The sequence below is a fragment of the Myotis daubentonii genome, chromosome 21 (assembly GCF_963259705.1).
Source record: "Myotis daubentonii chromosome 21, mMyoDau2.1, whole genome shotgun sequence".
NCBI classification, from domain to species: domain Eukaryota; kingdom Metazoa; phylum Chordata; class Mammalia; order Chiroptera; family Vespertilionidae; genus Myotis; species Myotis daubentonii.
In genome coordinates, this window is record NC_081860.1 from 16,113,687 (window position 1) to 16,128,685 (window position 14,999).

At 55.4% G+C, this 14,999-nt stretch overlaps 1 protein-coding gene and 1 non-coding gene across 3 annotated transcripts in view; one reads left to right on the forward strand and one right to left on the reverse strand.

Annotated features, from left to right (window-relative positions):
• IGF1R (insulin like growth factor 1 receptor) overlaps nucleotides 1–14,999 on the reverse strand; it is a 122,474-nt gene that overhangs the window by 8,214 nt on the left and 99,261 nt on the right. Inside the window, exons 9-21 of one of the 2 annotated variants that reach the window (XM_059678126.1) lie at nucleotides 14,706–14,873; nucleotides 14,360–14,564; nucleotides 13,582–13,865; nucleotides 12,125–12,261; nucleotides 11,475–11,634; nucleotides 10,392–10,494; nucleotides 9,059–9,123; nucleotides 8,114–8,343; nucleotides 7,673–7,783; nucleotides 5,962–6,102; nucleotides 4,236–4,395; nucleotides 2,308–2,437; nucleotides 1,733–1,867 (exon numbers count right to left, since the gene is read on the reverse strand). In XM_059678126.1, the coding sequence (XP_059534109.1) occupies nucleotides 1,733–1,867; nucleotides 2,308–2,437; nucleotides 4,236–4,395; nucleotides 5,962–6,102; nucleotides 7,673–7,783; nucleotides 8,114–8,343; nucleotides 9,059–9,123; nucleotides 10,392–10,494; nucleotides 11,475–11,634; nucleotides 12,125–12,261; nucleotides 13,582–13,865; nucleotides 14,360–14,564; nucleotides 14,706–14,873 (2,029 nt within the window). The remainder of the gene's footprint in view (nucleotides 1–1,732; nucleotides 1,868–2,307; nucleotides 2,438–4,235; nucleotides 4,396–5,961; nucleotides 6,103–7,672; nucleotides 7,784–8,113; nucleotides 8,344–9,058; nucleotides 9,124–10,391; nucleotides 10,495–11,474; nucleotides 11,635–12,124; nucleotides 12,262–13,581; nucleotides 13,866–14,359; nucleotides 14,565–14,705; nucleotides 14,874–14,999) is intronic. The other variant, XM_059678127.1, reaches the window with a different exon arrangement.
• Nucleotides 1,272–1,350, forward strand: TRNAR-GCG (transfer RNA arginine (anticodon GCG)). The gene has a single exon. It is a non-coding gene; the product is annotated as a tRNA-Arg (tRNA).

Sequence of the window (14,999 nt, forward strand, 5' to 3'; positions counted from 1 at the left end):
AGACTACACGTGCAGATGTTGAGAGGAAGATTTTAAAAATACATGTTTAGCCCGGCCAGTGGGGCTCAATGGTTGAGCATCGACCTATGAACCAGGAGGTCCTGGTTCCATTCCCGGTCAGGGCACATGCCCGGGTCGCAGGCTCCATCCCCAGTGTGGGGCGTGCAAGGAGGCAGCCGATCCATGATTCTCTCTCATCATGGATGTTTCTCTCTCTCTCTCTCCCTCTCCTTTCCTCTCTGAAATCAATAAAATATATTTTTTAAAAAAGGCCAACTGGAGCTCCTCACATCTAGGGAGATCAAAGCACCCCGAAATGGTTCCTGCCATCTGTTGGGGTGACCATTTGACCAACAGACCACCCTGCGGCCCCAGGGAGAGAAGCGGTGGGGCACAGACCGCAGCCTGCAAAGAGACAGCTCCGAGGCCGGCCAGGCCGGCTGCCTTGAAAGGCGTGGGGAGAAAGGGGTCAGGGAGGTCAGACGGACGTGACCCCGAGGGAGGGGGTGTGTGGGAGCCAGGCCTGTCGCCTGCTCTAATAAATCAAGTTTAGTGGCAACAGGAACAGGCTCGTTTGTTTACAGTGTCTGCGGCTGCTCTCGAGCTCCTATTGGGAGTGGAGGAGTCGGAACAGAGGCCGTCTGGCCTGTGGGCCCGAAACATGGGCCGTTGTGACCAGCTGGTGAGCCCCGGGTGCCACACTCACCAGGGCCAGGGATCGAGCCTGCAACCAAGGTACGTGCCCTTGACCGGAATCGAACCTGGGACCCTTCCGTCCGCCGACCGACGCTCTATCCACTGAGTGACAGCGGCCAGGGCCTGATGCCCCCCTCAGACCATCCCAGCGTCCCAGCCCGCCCAGCACAGCGCTGTCCCTAAAAGGAAGTCTGTCGGACGCTGCGGGATTCCAGACCTGTTCACACCCTCTCCACAAGCAAAGCCTGCAGCGGATCTAGGAGGATTTATGAGCCGATGGAACTCGTCTTTAGAAAAAGCACATTTTCTACAGCCGGTCAGCTCTGGTGCGTCGGAGCGTCCTGCACTGACCTCCCCGCTGGTGGGGGCGGGGGAGGACGTGCACAGCCCTGCGCCCGGGTAGGGACAAGACTACACTGAGCTGCTGTCCCGAGATAAGCTGCCTCGTTCAGACACAGGGGCCCAGGAGCCGGGGGACCACAGCCCTGGCCGCTCTGGCCTGCACACCGAGTGCCTCTGTTTCCCCACCCTACTGCGTGCGTGAGGTGGTGATCACAGCCAAGGCACGCTGTGCAGCCCTGGCTGGTGTGGCTCAGTGGATAGAGTGTCGGCCTGCGGAACGAAGGGTCCCGGGTTCGATTCCCGGTCAGGGCACATGCCTGGGTTGTAGGCTCGATCCCCAGTAGGGGGCATCAGGAGGCAGCCAATCCATGATTCTCTCTCATCATTGATGTTTCTCTCTCTTTTCCCCTTCCTCTCTGAAATCAATAAAAATATATTTTTTAAAAACCCAGAAACCGATGTCATGTTGCCTTATTAAAAAACAACAACCAACTCCGCGCGGAGAAGGTGAGCATGGGTGGCATCCGTGTAACACTTCACAGAGACGTCAGCCTGAGCAGCCGCAGTGCGCCCTGCCAAGGCAGGGCGGGAGGGAGGTGCCTCCGAGGCGCAGGTCCCCCCCCCTCGCAGGATGGGCCTTGTCCCCCTCCCTCCCCCACCCCCCACAGTGGCGCGGGGCCCGGGAACCACGTACAGCATATCGGGGCAGTTGTCGGGCTTGTCCAGAAGGCCGCCCTCCATGACGAAGCGCAGGACCTGCTCGTTGGACAGGCCCTGGTAGGGCTGCTCGGCCAGCGTGGCGATCTCCCAGAGCACGACGCCGAAGGACCTGCAGGGAGGAGAGGGGCAGACGTGAGGCCTGGACGGTGCACAGAACCACGTGCCCGCCCCTTCCCAACACTCTTCCCCCCCCCTAACCCCCCCGCTCTGGGGACGGCCCGCTGGGCGGCCAGCGAGCCAGGCTATGCACCATGCGTGCAACATCTGTCCTTGTTTGCTGCCGCCACGGCTCCTGCAGATCAGTGCAGCCCTGGTCACTGAGTCAGTGCAGAGCGCAGGACACTGAAGGGCAGGGGGGTTCAGGGGCCCTTGACCTTGGACCCCAGGCAAGTGAATTGGAGACAATCAAGCTGCTTGACAACTCCCAGTTGGGGACCCTCCGCCCCTGGCTCTCTCTGCTGAGCCAAAGAGGAGGGGGGAGTGTGGGTCGGGGGTGAGGGGGATTGTGGAGGCCGGTGGGGCGTGCATTCGGGGGACCGTCTCGCCTACCAGACATCAGAGTGGGTGGTGAACACGCCGTCCTTGAGGGACTCGGGGGACATCCAGCGCACAGGCAGCAGCCCCTTCCCGCCCTTCCGGTAATAGTCGGTCTCGTAGATGTCGCGAGTCATGCCGAAGTCTGCGGGGCGGGGAGGAGGCAGGAGGGTGACTCTCCGGGGACAGGCAGGGACGGGACATCCCTGCTGCGAGGCGGCCCCGCCTCCAATCCCATCGGCAGAGCCCGCAAGGCACGAGCGATGAGCCACGTGCCCAGCAAACACCAGGAAAGCTCTGCTGCTAAATACACGTTCACCTTGATTCTTCAGAAAGGTTAATCCCTTACTGCACTTCAGTGAGAGGCAGCGCCTAGCCGGGCGTGGCTCAGTGGCTGAGCATCAACCTACGGACCAGGAGGCCACGGGTTTGACACACAATCAGGGCACAGGCCCGGGTTGCAGGCTCCATCCCCAGTAGGGGGCATGCAGGAGGCAGCCGATCCATGATTCTCTCCCATCGTTGATGTTTCTCTCCTTCTCTGAAATCAGTTAAGAATATATTTTTTAAAAAGAAAATATGTCCTGTGTGGACTCAAGGTCATTCTCATGTGTTTGTGTGTGTGTGTGTGTGTGTGTGTTTAACATGTTTTTATTGATTTTCAGAGAGAGGAAGGAACAGAGAGAGAGTGAGATGGAAACATCGATGAGAGAGGAACATGACTGATCAGCTGCCTCCTGCACGCCCCCTATTGGGGATCGAGCTCGCAACCTCAGCATAGGCCCTGACCAACGACCTCTTGGTTCCTGGATCGGTGCTCAACCGCTGAGCCACACCAGCCGGGCTCAGGTGGTTTTGAACTTGATGGGAAGCAGGAGCACGGCGTTGCCCCACCGCCACAGGAAGGAACGCGGTTTCAGCGTCTCATCGGGGAAATACCAAGCGCCGATTCACGATGAAAAGAAGCACCCAGCGAGAATCCCAAGAGATGCTACCGACCGGGCCCCTGACGCGATTGCTCACTGATGTTTCTCAACATGATACGCCCCCTCGTTTTCGAAAATTTCTCCCATCTTCCCTGCCTCTAGGAGACGTCACGTAATTACGTCTGACGGCAGGCTGGCTTCATAACCCTACGTGACTGCTTCTTTGTCAGAGTGACTTCCCACTCGGTGGTGCAGCCCTCCGTACAGGGACTCTCTCTCCCCGGCTCCTCCCAGGAGAAAGGGCCGCTCTCCCTTGGCAAACGTTCATTCGGCCCGGCCGGGGTGGCTCAGTGGTTAAGTGTCCACCTCTGAACCAGGAGGTCAGGGTTCAATTCCCGGTCACGAGTTTCTGTAGCTTGTCTCTGTGCTTCATCTTTTGTTTAAAAAAATAATTAAAAAAAAAAAAGAAAATTGGAGGGGAACTATTGGTACTTTGTATGTATTTATTGATTTCGGAGAGGAAGGGAGAGGGGCCGTGCCCAAAACCCAGGCATGTGCCCTGGCCTGGGAATCGAACCGTGACCTCATGGTTCAGAGGTCAACGCCAACCACTGAGCCACACCGGCCGGGCAAAGTTGGCACTTTGGATGGCAACTATTTTTCCTAAGTCAGCGTCGCCTGAGAACGCTGTCTCGATTATTTCCATAACCGATGCTTAGAACTGTCCTGCCAAGAAAGGCCCCAAATCCCAGGAGAGGCAACCTGAGGGGCCTTCGCCTCAGCCCAGCCCAGCCCACGCCTTGGACCGCGTGCCCACTGCGCCGTCAGGATCAGAGCCAACCCAGCCGGGACTGTGATTGGTCGTCACCTGGAAACGAAGATGTTACTCCCAAGAGCAAGCCTCTGCACCTACGAGATGCACGGGAGAACCTCCCCACAGGGGGGCCCACCCCGACGCGCCCCCTAAAACACGCGCGCGTCGAGGCCCTGCCCAGATCTTGGCAGCCAAGGACTCACCTCCGATCTTGACAGTCAAATCTTCAGCCACCATGCAGTTCCGGGCAGCCAGGTCCCTGTGGACGAACTTGTTGGCGTTGAGGTACGCCATGCCGTCCGCAATCTCCCCGGCCATCTGGATCATCTTGCTGAGGGTCGGCGGCGAGAGGACGGGGTGATTCTGTTGGAGACGCAAAAAAAAAACAACAATTCACGTGAGAATCTAGGCGTTTCTCGAGGTTTGCCAACCCATCTTCGCTCAGCCCGAGCCGCACGGGGTATTCCGCTCAGGAATCGGGCCTTGTTCAGAAGGAACCTGTTCGCCCGGCCGGTGCGGCTCAGGGGTTGAGCGTTGACCAATGAACCAGGAAGTCACGGTTCGATTCCTGGGTCAGGGCACAGGCCCGGGTTGCGGGCTCCATCCCCAGTAGGGGGCGTGCAGGAGGCAGCCGATCCATGATTCTCCCTGATCATTGATGTTTCTATCTTTCCCTCTCCTTCCCCCTTCTTTTCTGAAATCAATCAATCAATATATATATATATATATATATATATATATATTTTCTTTTTTTTTTTTTTTTAAAGGAGAAGGACTGTGTTATTGCGGAGACCACAGCATCTGTTTCGCGATCAAGTCGCGCGCTGCCAGCCGGCCCACCACACCACACAGGGCTGCAGAGAGAAACACCCACAGGCACAACTGGGGACCGGCCTTTGCTCTTTCGAGTCGGACAGAACAGGGGCGCTGGGGCCCCTTGTTGGGTGGAGCGGGGGGTGGGCGCCAGTGGCCTCTGCCCACACTCGTGGCCCCCCCAGAACCACCAAGCGCGTTCGGCCCAGCCAAAGGATGCACAGAACCTCATGTCAGTTCTGAGCGTCTGTGCCCGTGTGGCCACCTCTGTCTGCTGTGACTGAAGAAGCCACAGGGGCACAGATACTCAGAACTGAAATGAAGGAACTGCTACCTGGAAGATGATGAAACTGCGCATTCAAGGAAAACAAAAGATTAAGCACCGAGAGAGGGGGAGACAGAGACTTTGACGGGGAGGGGTGAGGGGAGGGGGGTACGGGGAGTGTTGCTTCTAAGTATTCATCTACCGGTCTGATCTCAGACTCACTCACTTAAAAGTCACGCCTCCGTGTGTTAACAAGTGGGCTCGTGGGTGGGTACTGGGAGGGGGGGGCACCGGGGTGACGAATGAAAACGGCACAGACTGCCGAAACCGGTGTGGCTCAGTGGATAGAGCGTCGGCCTGCGGACTGAAGGGTCCCAGGTTTGATTCCGGTCAAGGGCATATATCTGGGTTGTGGGCACATCCCCAGTAGGAGATGTGCAGGAGGCAGCTGATCGATGTTTCTCATTGATGTTTCTAACTCTCTATCTCTCACCCTTCCTCTCTGTAAAAAAAATCAATAAAATATATTAAAAAAAAAAGAAAGAAAGAAAATGGCACAGACTTCAGCCTGTTTAGAATTTAAAGCTCACGCCTGGCTGGTGTGGCTCAGTGGTTGAGCATCGACCCAGGAACAATGAGGTCACCGGTTCGAGCCCCGATCAGGGCACATGCCCTGGTTGCGGGCTCTCCAGTAGGGGGCGTGCAGGCGGGCAGCCAATCAGGAGGCAGCCCGTCGTAAATGCTTCCCTCCAGGTCCCGGGTGGCTCAGGGTTCAGGATCTGGAAGAGGAGCCGCACACAAATGAAAGAGAAAAGGACAAGAGGAAAGACTTTCTCTGGAGATGGACTTACCTGCCTGTTCCCCCAATATTTCCAAATTATCTCGTGTCTTTTCTCTTTGATTTGTGTGCGGCTCCTCTTCCAGATCCTGAACCCTGAGCCACGCGGGACGTGGAGGGAAACATTTACGACATCTGGCGACCGGCGGGAACTCTGGAAGTGAAGGTTTCGCAAGAGCGATCACCGGCAAAGTGAGGAACAAAGAATTTACGGTAGGCACCGTAAAGATGGGGGATGACCTCACCCCACGCGAAAGCCCACAATCAGCTACAGAAGCCCGGCTCTGTAGGCGGGGTGGGGACGTTTTCTTAACCAGGCTAAAGGGGTAGGATTCGGCTTTTAAAAAGTAAGGAACTTTATCATAGACTTCTGATTTGCATGCTTAAGGAGTTAAAAATTTTAGAAGGTCATCCCTTTCTTTTTTTTAAAAAATATATTTTTATTGATTTTTTTTTTTTTTTTTTTTTTTACAGAGAGGAAGGGAGAGGGATAGAGAGTTAGAAACATCGATGAGAGAGAAACATCGATGAGCTGCCTCCTGCACACCTCCCACTGGGGATGTGCCCGCAACCAAGGTACATGCCCTTGACCGGAATCGAACCCGGGACCCTTCAGTCCGCAGGCTGACGCTCTATCCACCGAGCCAAACCAGTCCTGGCTAGAAGGTAATCTCTTATAGTCTTTGCATGTTGTTATAGAACATAACCCTTGTTTTTTTGAAAAAGGTACATGAGATCTTGAACGTTTGCCAAAAAGTTAGCCAGAACTTGAAAAAAAAAAAAAAAAAAAAAAGGTCAGCAGCAGGGAAAAAACTTGCCTCCAAATGGTTTCCCCTTGTGAGAAATGGAATTTCATTTGCTGGAGCCTTTAGGAGAGGCCGAGGAGGATTAATCTCCTCCCCGTGCACCCTCGGCTCCTATAGAGGAGCAGAAAGAAAAAGAAAATGGGAAGAAATGCCTTCATGGCCCCCTCCATGTCCTAACCCTGAAATGTTTCATTCTCCGTGAACAGAATCACCTGTGCAAAAAAGCCAAACTATAAAGAAATTGGAATATTAAGAGGTACTCTTTTAAATCAGGCTGATAAAAAAAAAAATGCCATGGTCACCTCGATGTGGTTTCCTGTCTAAATTAAAATCTTAATTTGTATTTCGAATCTAAAATCTGTAATAAGAAGTGAAACCCAGCTGCCGAGTCCGCCTCTGGTGCGGAGAGATTCAAAGGTGGCAGGAGAGGGCAGAGCTGTAAGCTCTCCCGCAATGAGGTTACTTAAAGTTTTGTTTAAAAATTACCGGAGAACATCTTATGCTAACCAAATTTTGGCTAAGATAACCTTGGGTGCTAGCCATTGCTTCGGAAAGCGAAATAGGAAAAAACTTAAAATGTCTTTTTCTATTAAGCATGATTTTTGGGAAACATTTACCAACAGCGGCCAATTGATGATGTTTCTCTCTCTCTCTCTCTCTCTCTCTCTCTCTCTCTCTCTCTCTCTCTCTCCCCCTTCCTCTCTCTCTAAAAAAAAAAATCAAAAAAATATATATTTTTTATAAAAAGGATTTGAAGCTCAGAACAGATATGGATGTTTTCTTTTTGGATGGCGCTAAAATCGTGCAAGGTTATCTCTAAAAATCAATGGGAAAAAATACGCATGGGTGAGGTTAGTTACACAACAACAACAAAACATATATATTAAAAACAAACGAACAAACAAAACCGAAACGCACCTCGATTTCCGGTCTCAGAGACCGGAGGTAACTCTTGAGGTCTCCGCGGGGCATGAGCTCCATGATGACCAGGGTGGGCTGGCCCTGGGACACCACGCCCAGCAAACGCACCTGGGGGGGAGGGAGGGGGACAGAGAGGAGGACTGAGAGGAGCACCCACGCGGGGTGGGTGCGCCCCCACCGCCCCGATGCACGGGCCCACCCCCCGCGTGTCAGGGGTGGGGAACCTTTTTCCTGTCAAGGGCCATCTGGAAATTTACATCATTCACGGCCACAGCCTGTCACACCCAGAGTCTCCGTGTGCACAGGTGTCTGGGGGCAGCAGTGAGGCGGTGGGGGGGGGGGCGGGCTCGGGACACCGGAGGGGGGCGAGTCGGCAAACCCACAGGCGTGGCCTGTCTCGCCGTGGTCCTGCCCGTGCCGGGATCCGCCTGCTCTTACCACGTGGTGACAGTTGAACTCCTTCATCACCGAGGCCTCATTGAGGAACTCGATCCGCTCCCGCATGCTGGCCGACTCGTTGACGGTCTTGATGGCCACCCTGGTTTCCGGCTCGTCCTTGACCACGCCCTTGGCCACGCCCTCGTACACCATGCCGAAGGAGCCCTGGCCCAGCTCCCGGTTCATGGTGATCTTCTCCCGGGCCACCTCCCACTCGTCGGGCACGTACACTGCGGAGGAAGAAAAGGGAGCTGAAGGGGGGTGGGGGGGAGCCACGGGCGCCTGGGCAGCACGTGATTTGGGGGGGGGACCTCTGGGGAGAAGAATGCGCCATGCCGCTTCCCGAAGCCAGCCTAGGAGGACATGGGGGGCAGCGACTGGGCTTGTCCCGCCACGTCCCACGTGCTGTGCATTCCGGGAGGCAACCGTGCCCTCAAATTCTGGCATTTCAAATCCTCAAGGAGCCCCAGAAAATTCGAGGATACTAACAGCACCTAAGAAGAGCTCCAGGTGCGGAATGGAGGTGGTTGGGGGGTGTCAATGGGAAAAAAAACACCCAAAAAACCAAAGGGGACATCGGTCATACTTTCCACAATGAAGATACGCTTAAAAAAATAATGAAAAATAAGGCCCAGAAAGCAGTCCACCTGGAGATATGCTGTAAGTCTAGGACTCACCCTGGGTTTCAAAGAAAAAGGGCAAGAAAGAATGTGAAGATTTCATGGGCTGACGCGCAACCACTGAGCCACACTGGCTGGGCAGTGCGGGATTTTTGAGATACTCAGCGAACTGCTAAGAACTTTGATTTTTTTTTTATATATATATATAAAGAAGTGTTACCAAAGACAGAGTACCTCCAAATCATGCAGACCTCTTCCTCCCCGAGGTGAGCCACCCTCCCGAAAGCGGCCGGACCGGCGCCCCCACGCAGGGAGCTGAGCTTACCGTCGGCTGCGCTAAAATACTCCGGGTTCACAGATGCGTACAGCACTCCATTCCCCATCCGATTACTGCGCTAGCCAAAAGGGGACACGTTAGGCAAAGAAAAAACCCCATTCATACCCACTCATTTCTGTAGAGGCTCGCATCTCTGTTGTCGCCGTTTTATTCATTCTGTTTCATTCAGCTCCCGGAGAAAGGGTGAGTGGAGCTTGGAGCCCTCAGATGAGAACCTTTTTTATTTATTTTTTTTGTTAATCCTCACGCGAGGATATTTTTCCATTGATTTTTTTTTTTTCTTGAGGGAGTGGAAGGGAGGGGGAGAGACTGAGAGAGAGAAACATCGATGTGAGAGAGACACAGGATTGGTTGCCTCCTGGGGTGGGGATCAAGACTGCAACTCAGGGACGTGCCCTTGACAGGAATCGAACCCGGGATCCTTCAGTCCCTGAGCTGATGCTCTATCCACTGAGCCAAACCGGCTAGGGCAGATTAGAGCCTTTATTTATTAATTTTTAAGATATATTTTTATTAATTTCAAAGAGGAAGGGAGAGGGAGAGAGAGATAGAAACATCAATGATGAGAGAGAATCATGGATCGGCTGCCTCCTGCACGCCCCACACTGGGGATCGAGCCCACAATGAGGGCATGTGCCCTGACCCAGACTCAAACCGTGACCTCCTGGTTCATAGGTCGATGCTCAACCTCTGAGCCACGCCAGCCAGGCCAGACTAGAGTTTTGAAAGGAACATTCATCTCTGAACTTCATTGGAAATGAACAGAAAGGGTCACTGGGTTGACAGGGCTAACGGATCAGGCTTGGGGGAGCTTAGCAGGGCAGCGGCGTCTGTGTGATTGAGTGGCCAGTGCGGGGACGACGTCACCATCAGAAAAATGGCGTCGCTGTTGAATCATCCGCAAACATTCTCATCCTGGCCGGATTGGCTCAGTGGACAGAGCGTCGGCCCACGCCCCGAGGGGTCTGAGTTCAATTCCCGGTCGAAGGCACGTACCTGGGTTGCAAACCTGATCCTGGCCCGGGTCGGGGCATGTGCAGGAGGCAACCCCCTTAATGTGTCTCTCTCACATCAATGTTCCTCCCCCTCCCCCCCAATCCACTGTCCCTAAGAATCAATGGAAAAATATCCTCGAGTGAAGATTCACCAAAACAAAGAAACAAACAAATAAAACGTTCTCTGTTCCCAGGAAGCACATCAGATTGGAAAACCAGCTTTTCCGAGCCCCAAACTGTTGCCTCAAAAAGCTGACCTTAACTCACACCCCGTCGCCCCCGAGCGCCCGACACCCACCTGGGCGTCTGCCCCCCGCGCCACTCACCGCTTCCTGTGGATGATGTATAGCGTGAGGGCCAGCCCCAAGACGGTCAGCACGAGGGCGATGGGCAGCGCGATGACCAGGTGGGCGTGACTGTCAAACGCTGCTGAGGGAGTGCAAGGGGCAAGGGGCAAAGGTCACGAGGTGAACAGGCTACTCATTTCATTTCATTCATTCATTCATTCACTCACTCATTTTTTTTGTTAATCCTCATCCGAGGATATTTTTCCATTGATTTTTCGAGAGAGAGGGAAAGGCAGAGAGAAACATCAATGATGAGAGAGAATCGAGGCTCCGCTGCCTCCCATACTACCCCTACTGGGGATGGAGCTCACAGCCTGGGCATGTGCCCTGACCAGGAATGGAACTGTGACCTCCTGGGTCAAAGGTCAATGCTCAACCACTGAGCCATGCCTGCCGGGGCCCGTTTTTCTTTTTAAAGTACAGAGTACTCTGCCATCATAGCTTATACGATGGGCTCCAGCAAAATAGCCTTTGTCTGCAGCTTAATGACTGTAAAGGGAAATGCATGCATTTGCTGAAATAAAATGCAGAGAGATTCTTACTTATCCAGTGCTCAAGTCGTATACTGGCCTTCTTATCTGTCTTAACACAGTGCCACAGACAATTTAAAAACACGCACACACATAGCCCAGCCGGTGTGGCTCAGTGGTTGAGTGTTGACTTATGAACCAGGAGGTCCCGGTTCGATTCCCGGTCAGGGCATGTGCTTGGGTTGCAGGCTCCATCCCCAGTAGGGGGCGTGCCGGAGGCAGCCATGATTCTCTCTCATCACTGATGTTTCTCTCTCTCTTCCCCTCTCTGAAATCAGTAAAAATATAAAACACATACACACACACACACACAGAATAGATGCATGGCACCCCTTGCCCAAGTAGCTCTGAATTCTCCCCCGACACCACAGTCCAGTTAGGAGTCCGAGAGCCCTGAGCTCCCTGCGGCCCCGGCTCGTCCCTGTCACCGGCACTCCCAGGACAGAGAAGCGAACGGCCAGGACGACCCCGGCTTCCCCAGTCCCGAACCGCGTTTCTCCCGCCTCCCAGCGGCTCCCTCCCCCGGCCTCACCTTTGTCCTGGACGTAGAAGAACACGGGCTCCGTCCAGGACCCGTTCCCCGACAGAGAGGTGGCCTGGATGCGGGCCGTGTAGTTCCCGGGGCTGAGCTTCTGCAGCTTGGCCCCTCCGTGCTTCCGGTAGTCCTGCCGCGACACGCACTCCCGCTGGTCCTGGGGGGAGGGAGACAGACACACGTCGACCTCGCACAGACAGGCGAGAAACGGGCGGCTCTCGCGGCCCAGCCTCTCCCTCCCACCTGCCCGCGATCCTGATTGGCAACCGCAGGGAAGCAAGCCAGCCTTCAAAGGCACCCAAGTTTGTTTTTTTTTGTTTTTTTTTTTTTAAATATATTTCTGTTGATTTCAGAGAGGAAGGGAGAGGGGAAGAGAGAGAGAAATAATGATGAGAGAGAATCATGGATCGGCTGCCTCCTGCACGTCCCCTACTGGGGATGGAGCCCTCAACCCAGGCATGTGCCCTGATCGGGAATTGAACCCTGACCTCCTGGTTCACAGGTCGACGCTCTGAGCCACGCCGGCCGGGCTCAGCCTTTATTTCATTATTTAAAGTCAAGCTAAGCAGGAGGGGCTGTGCCGTACTGGGACCCCCGGTCTCCTGGGAAGGCGACACACGCGGACACGGTCCCCGGCCCCATCTTACCTCGACCTGCGATCCGTATTTTATCTCATACATGAGAATCAGTCCGTTGGGATTCTCCGGTTCGGGCCACTTTAAGAAGATGGTGTTGTCAGGCTTCACCTCCCAGGTTATCGGCCCGGGAATGTCATCCGCTCCGTCTGTGTAACCATAAAACACAAGCGGTGATGTCGGATGCCGTCCCCCGGGAGGGATGCCAACGCCGGGCTCACCCACGCCCGCCCTCCTCCAACCCAGGACGGAGGGCGGCGACCACACAGTCCCCGTGAGCTGGAGGCCCGCACCCAGCCCAGATCTGGGAGGTGGAGGCACGTGATGCCCCCTGAGTCTCGCGATGCCAGCCTCGGCCAGCCCCTGCCACCTCCGGGACAGGGAACTGGGCACCGCACCCATCCTTTTAAGTTTTTTTAAAGTTTTTTTTTAAAATATATTTTATTGATTTTTTACAGAGAGGAAGGGAGAGAGATAGAGAGTCAGAAACATCGATGAGAGAGAAACATTGATCAGCTGCCTCCTGCACATCTCCCACTGGGGATGTGCCCGCAACCCAGGTACATGCCCTTGACTGGAATCGAACCTGGGACCCTTCAGTCCACAAGCCGACGCTCTATCCACTGAGCCAAACCGGTTTCGGCTTAAAGTTTTTTATTTCTATTGATTTCAGAGAGGAAGAGAGAGAGAGAAAAACATCCATGAGAGAAAGACTCATGGATCGGCTGCCTCCCGCACGCCCCCTACTGGGGATCGAACCCGGGACCCTTCAGTCTGCAGGCTGACACTCTGTCCACTGAGCCAAACCGGCTAGGGCTGCATCCATCCTTAAAGATGGGTGGGCGCCTGTCTGAGTGACAGGCAGCTTCTGACCTACAAGGGGACGGAGAAGACCCAACAAGGAGGACCAAGGGCGGCTCCAGGAGATGACCTTGGGGAGTGAAGGTCACTCGGAGTCAAGGCAGCGACCTGGGGACTTCGCTGAAGCCGTGAGGACTCGGGAGGGACCTGGCACAGATGGGGAAAGGCCATGGAGATGCACGCCCTGAACCCAGCTGGGGGAGCAGCGGTGACCTTGAAGCGACCTCCGTGCTCTTTTGTACTCTGTGTGGAGATTCTGGGATGGGAGTGATGTCGCCAGGAGGAGTCTACCAGGCTGCCCCCACAGGAGCACTCACTCTTTTTATTTATTTCTTTATTTTTATAAATATGTTTTTATTTATTTTAGAAAGGAAGGGAGAGAGAAACGGAAACATCAACGACGAGAGAGAATCACTGATCGGCTGCCTCCTGCACGCCCCCTACTGGGGATCAAGCCCGCAATCGGGGCACCTGCCCTGACCGGGAATCGAACCCTGACCTTCTGGTTCCTCGGTCGACGCTCAACCACGGCGCCAGGCCGGCCCGGCAGCCCCCATTCTGTAACAAGCGGGGAGTCTCGGGGAGGGTGCAGCTGGATCGCGCCGTACCTGCAGGCATGGTTCTCGCAAAGACGAAGTTGGAGGCGCTGCAGCCCAGCTTCTCGGCCTCGTGGTTGCAGCTGTGGATGTCGATGCGGTAGAGGGTGAAGGGCTTCAGGTTGGAGATGACGGTCCTCTCCTTCTTGTCCACCCTGCTCTCGAAGAAAGGGTAGTCCGTCTCCCTGTCGTCCGAGTCCGTGCTGTTGAAGGGGTCCGTCACCGTGCTGTTCCTGCTCCGGCCGGACAGGGTGGTGTTGGAGATCTGCCCCACGTCCCTGCGCTTCCTGTCGGGCCTGCAAAGGAGAGACACACCAGGCTCGCAGGGGCCTCCACCGCTTTTGTCTCGTCTCTGCCTCGCGTTGGAGCCACGGAGAGAAAAGCAAACTTGTCACCCGGGAATGAAAGGAGCGATGCAGCCCTCCTGGCGAAGAGCCAACCAACAGTACAGGGATTTCCTTCCTATTTTTTCATTTTTATTTTTTAAAATATATATTTGTATTGATCTCAGAGAGGATGGCAGAGGGAGAGAGAAACATCCATGATGAGAGAGAATCATGGTTTGGCTGCCTCCTGCACGCCCCCCACTGGGGATGGAGCCTGCGACCCGGGCATGTGCCCTGACTGGGAATGGAACCGTGACCTCCTGGTTCAGAGGTCAACGTGTAACCACTGAGCCACGCCGGCCGCCAGGCGCTTGTCCCTCCCTTGATGGCGACTTGGTGCCGCCCGAAGTCACGGATCCACCCACCACCACAGGGGGAGGGGAGGGGACAGGCTGGGAGGGCACCTGGGCACGAAGATGGAGTTGTGCAGGAAGTTCTCGAAGACTTTGCGGTACTCGGCCTCCTCCTTCTCCGCCTGCTTCTCGGCCTCGGTTTTGGGACACGCGCAGCAGGGCCCCTTGGGGGTGTTGCACGACTCGGTCTTGGGGTTCTCCGTCACCTCCTCGATGTCGAAGGTGCCGTCCGTGTACTTGCGGACGGGGAGCTTGTCTGCTCGGGGGAGAGAGGCGCCGGAGAGCCAGGTCACCCCGCTGGGAGGTCACGGCCCCCGACCTGACCCGCGTCCTCTGGGGGCTGGGCCACAGGCTCCCGGGGCGCCCCCCCGCCCCCCCTCCCGCCGCAGCCGCGTGCCTTTGGAGCAGTAGTTGTGCTGGTACAGGTAGGCGTCCTGCGGCTGCTGCTGCCAACGCACGATGTAGTAGCTCAGGTTGCCGTTGGGCAGGGAGGGCGGGTTCCACTTGACGATCAGCTGGGAGGACGAGTTGGAGGCCGAGATGACGTCCAGGGGGATGGAAGGCACTGGAAGGAGAACAGAGGGCGTTTTGGGAGCCGGAAGGGACCCGAGATCCAGGCCCTCAGACCCCGGGAGAGGAGGGCCGCGCGCGGACAGGCACAGCGAGGGCCGAGAGCGCAGGCCAGTGCCGG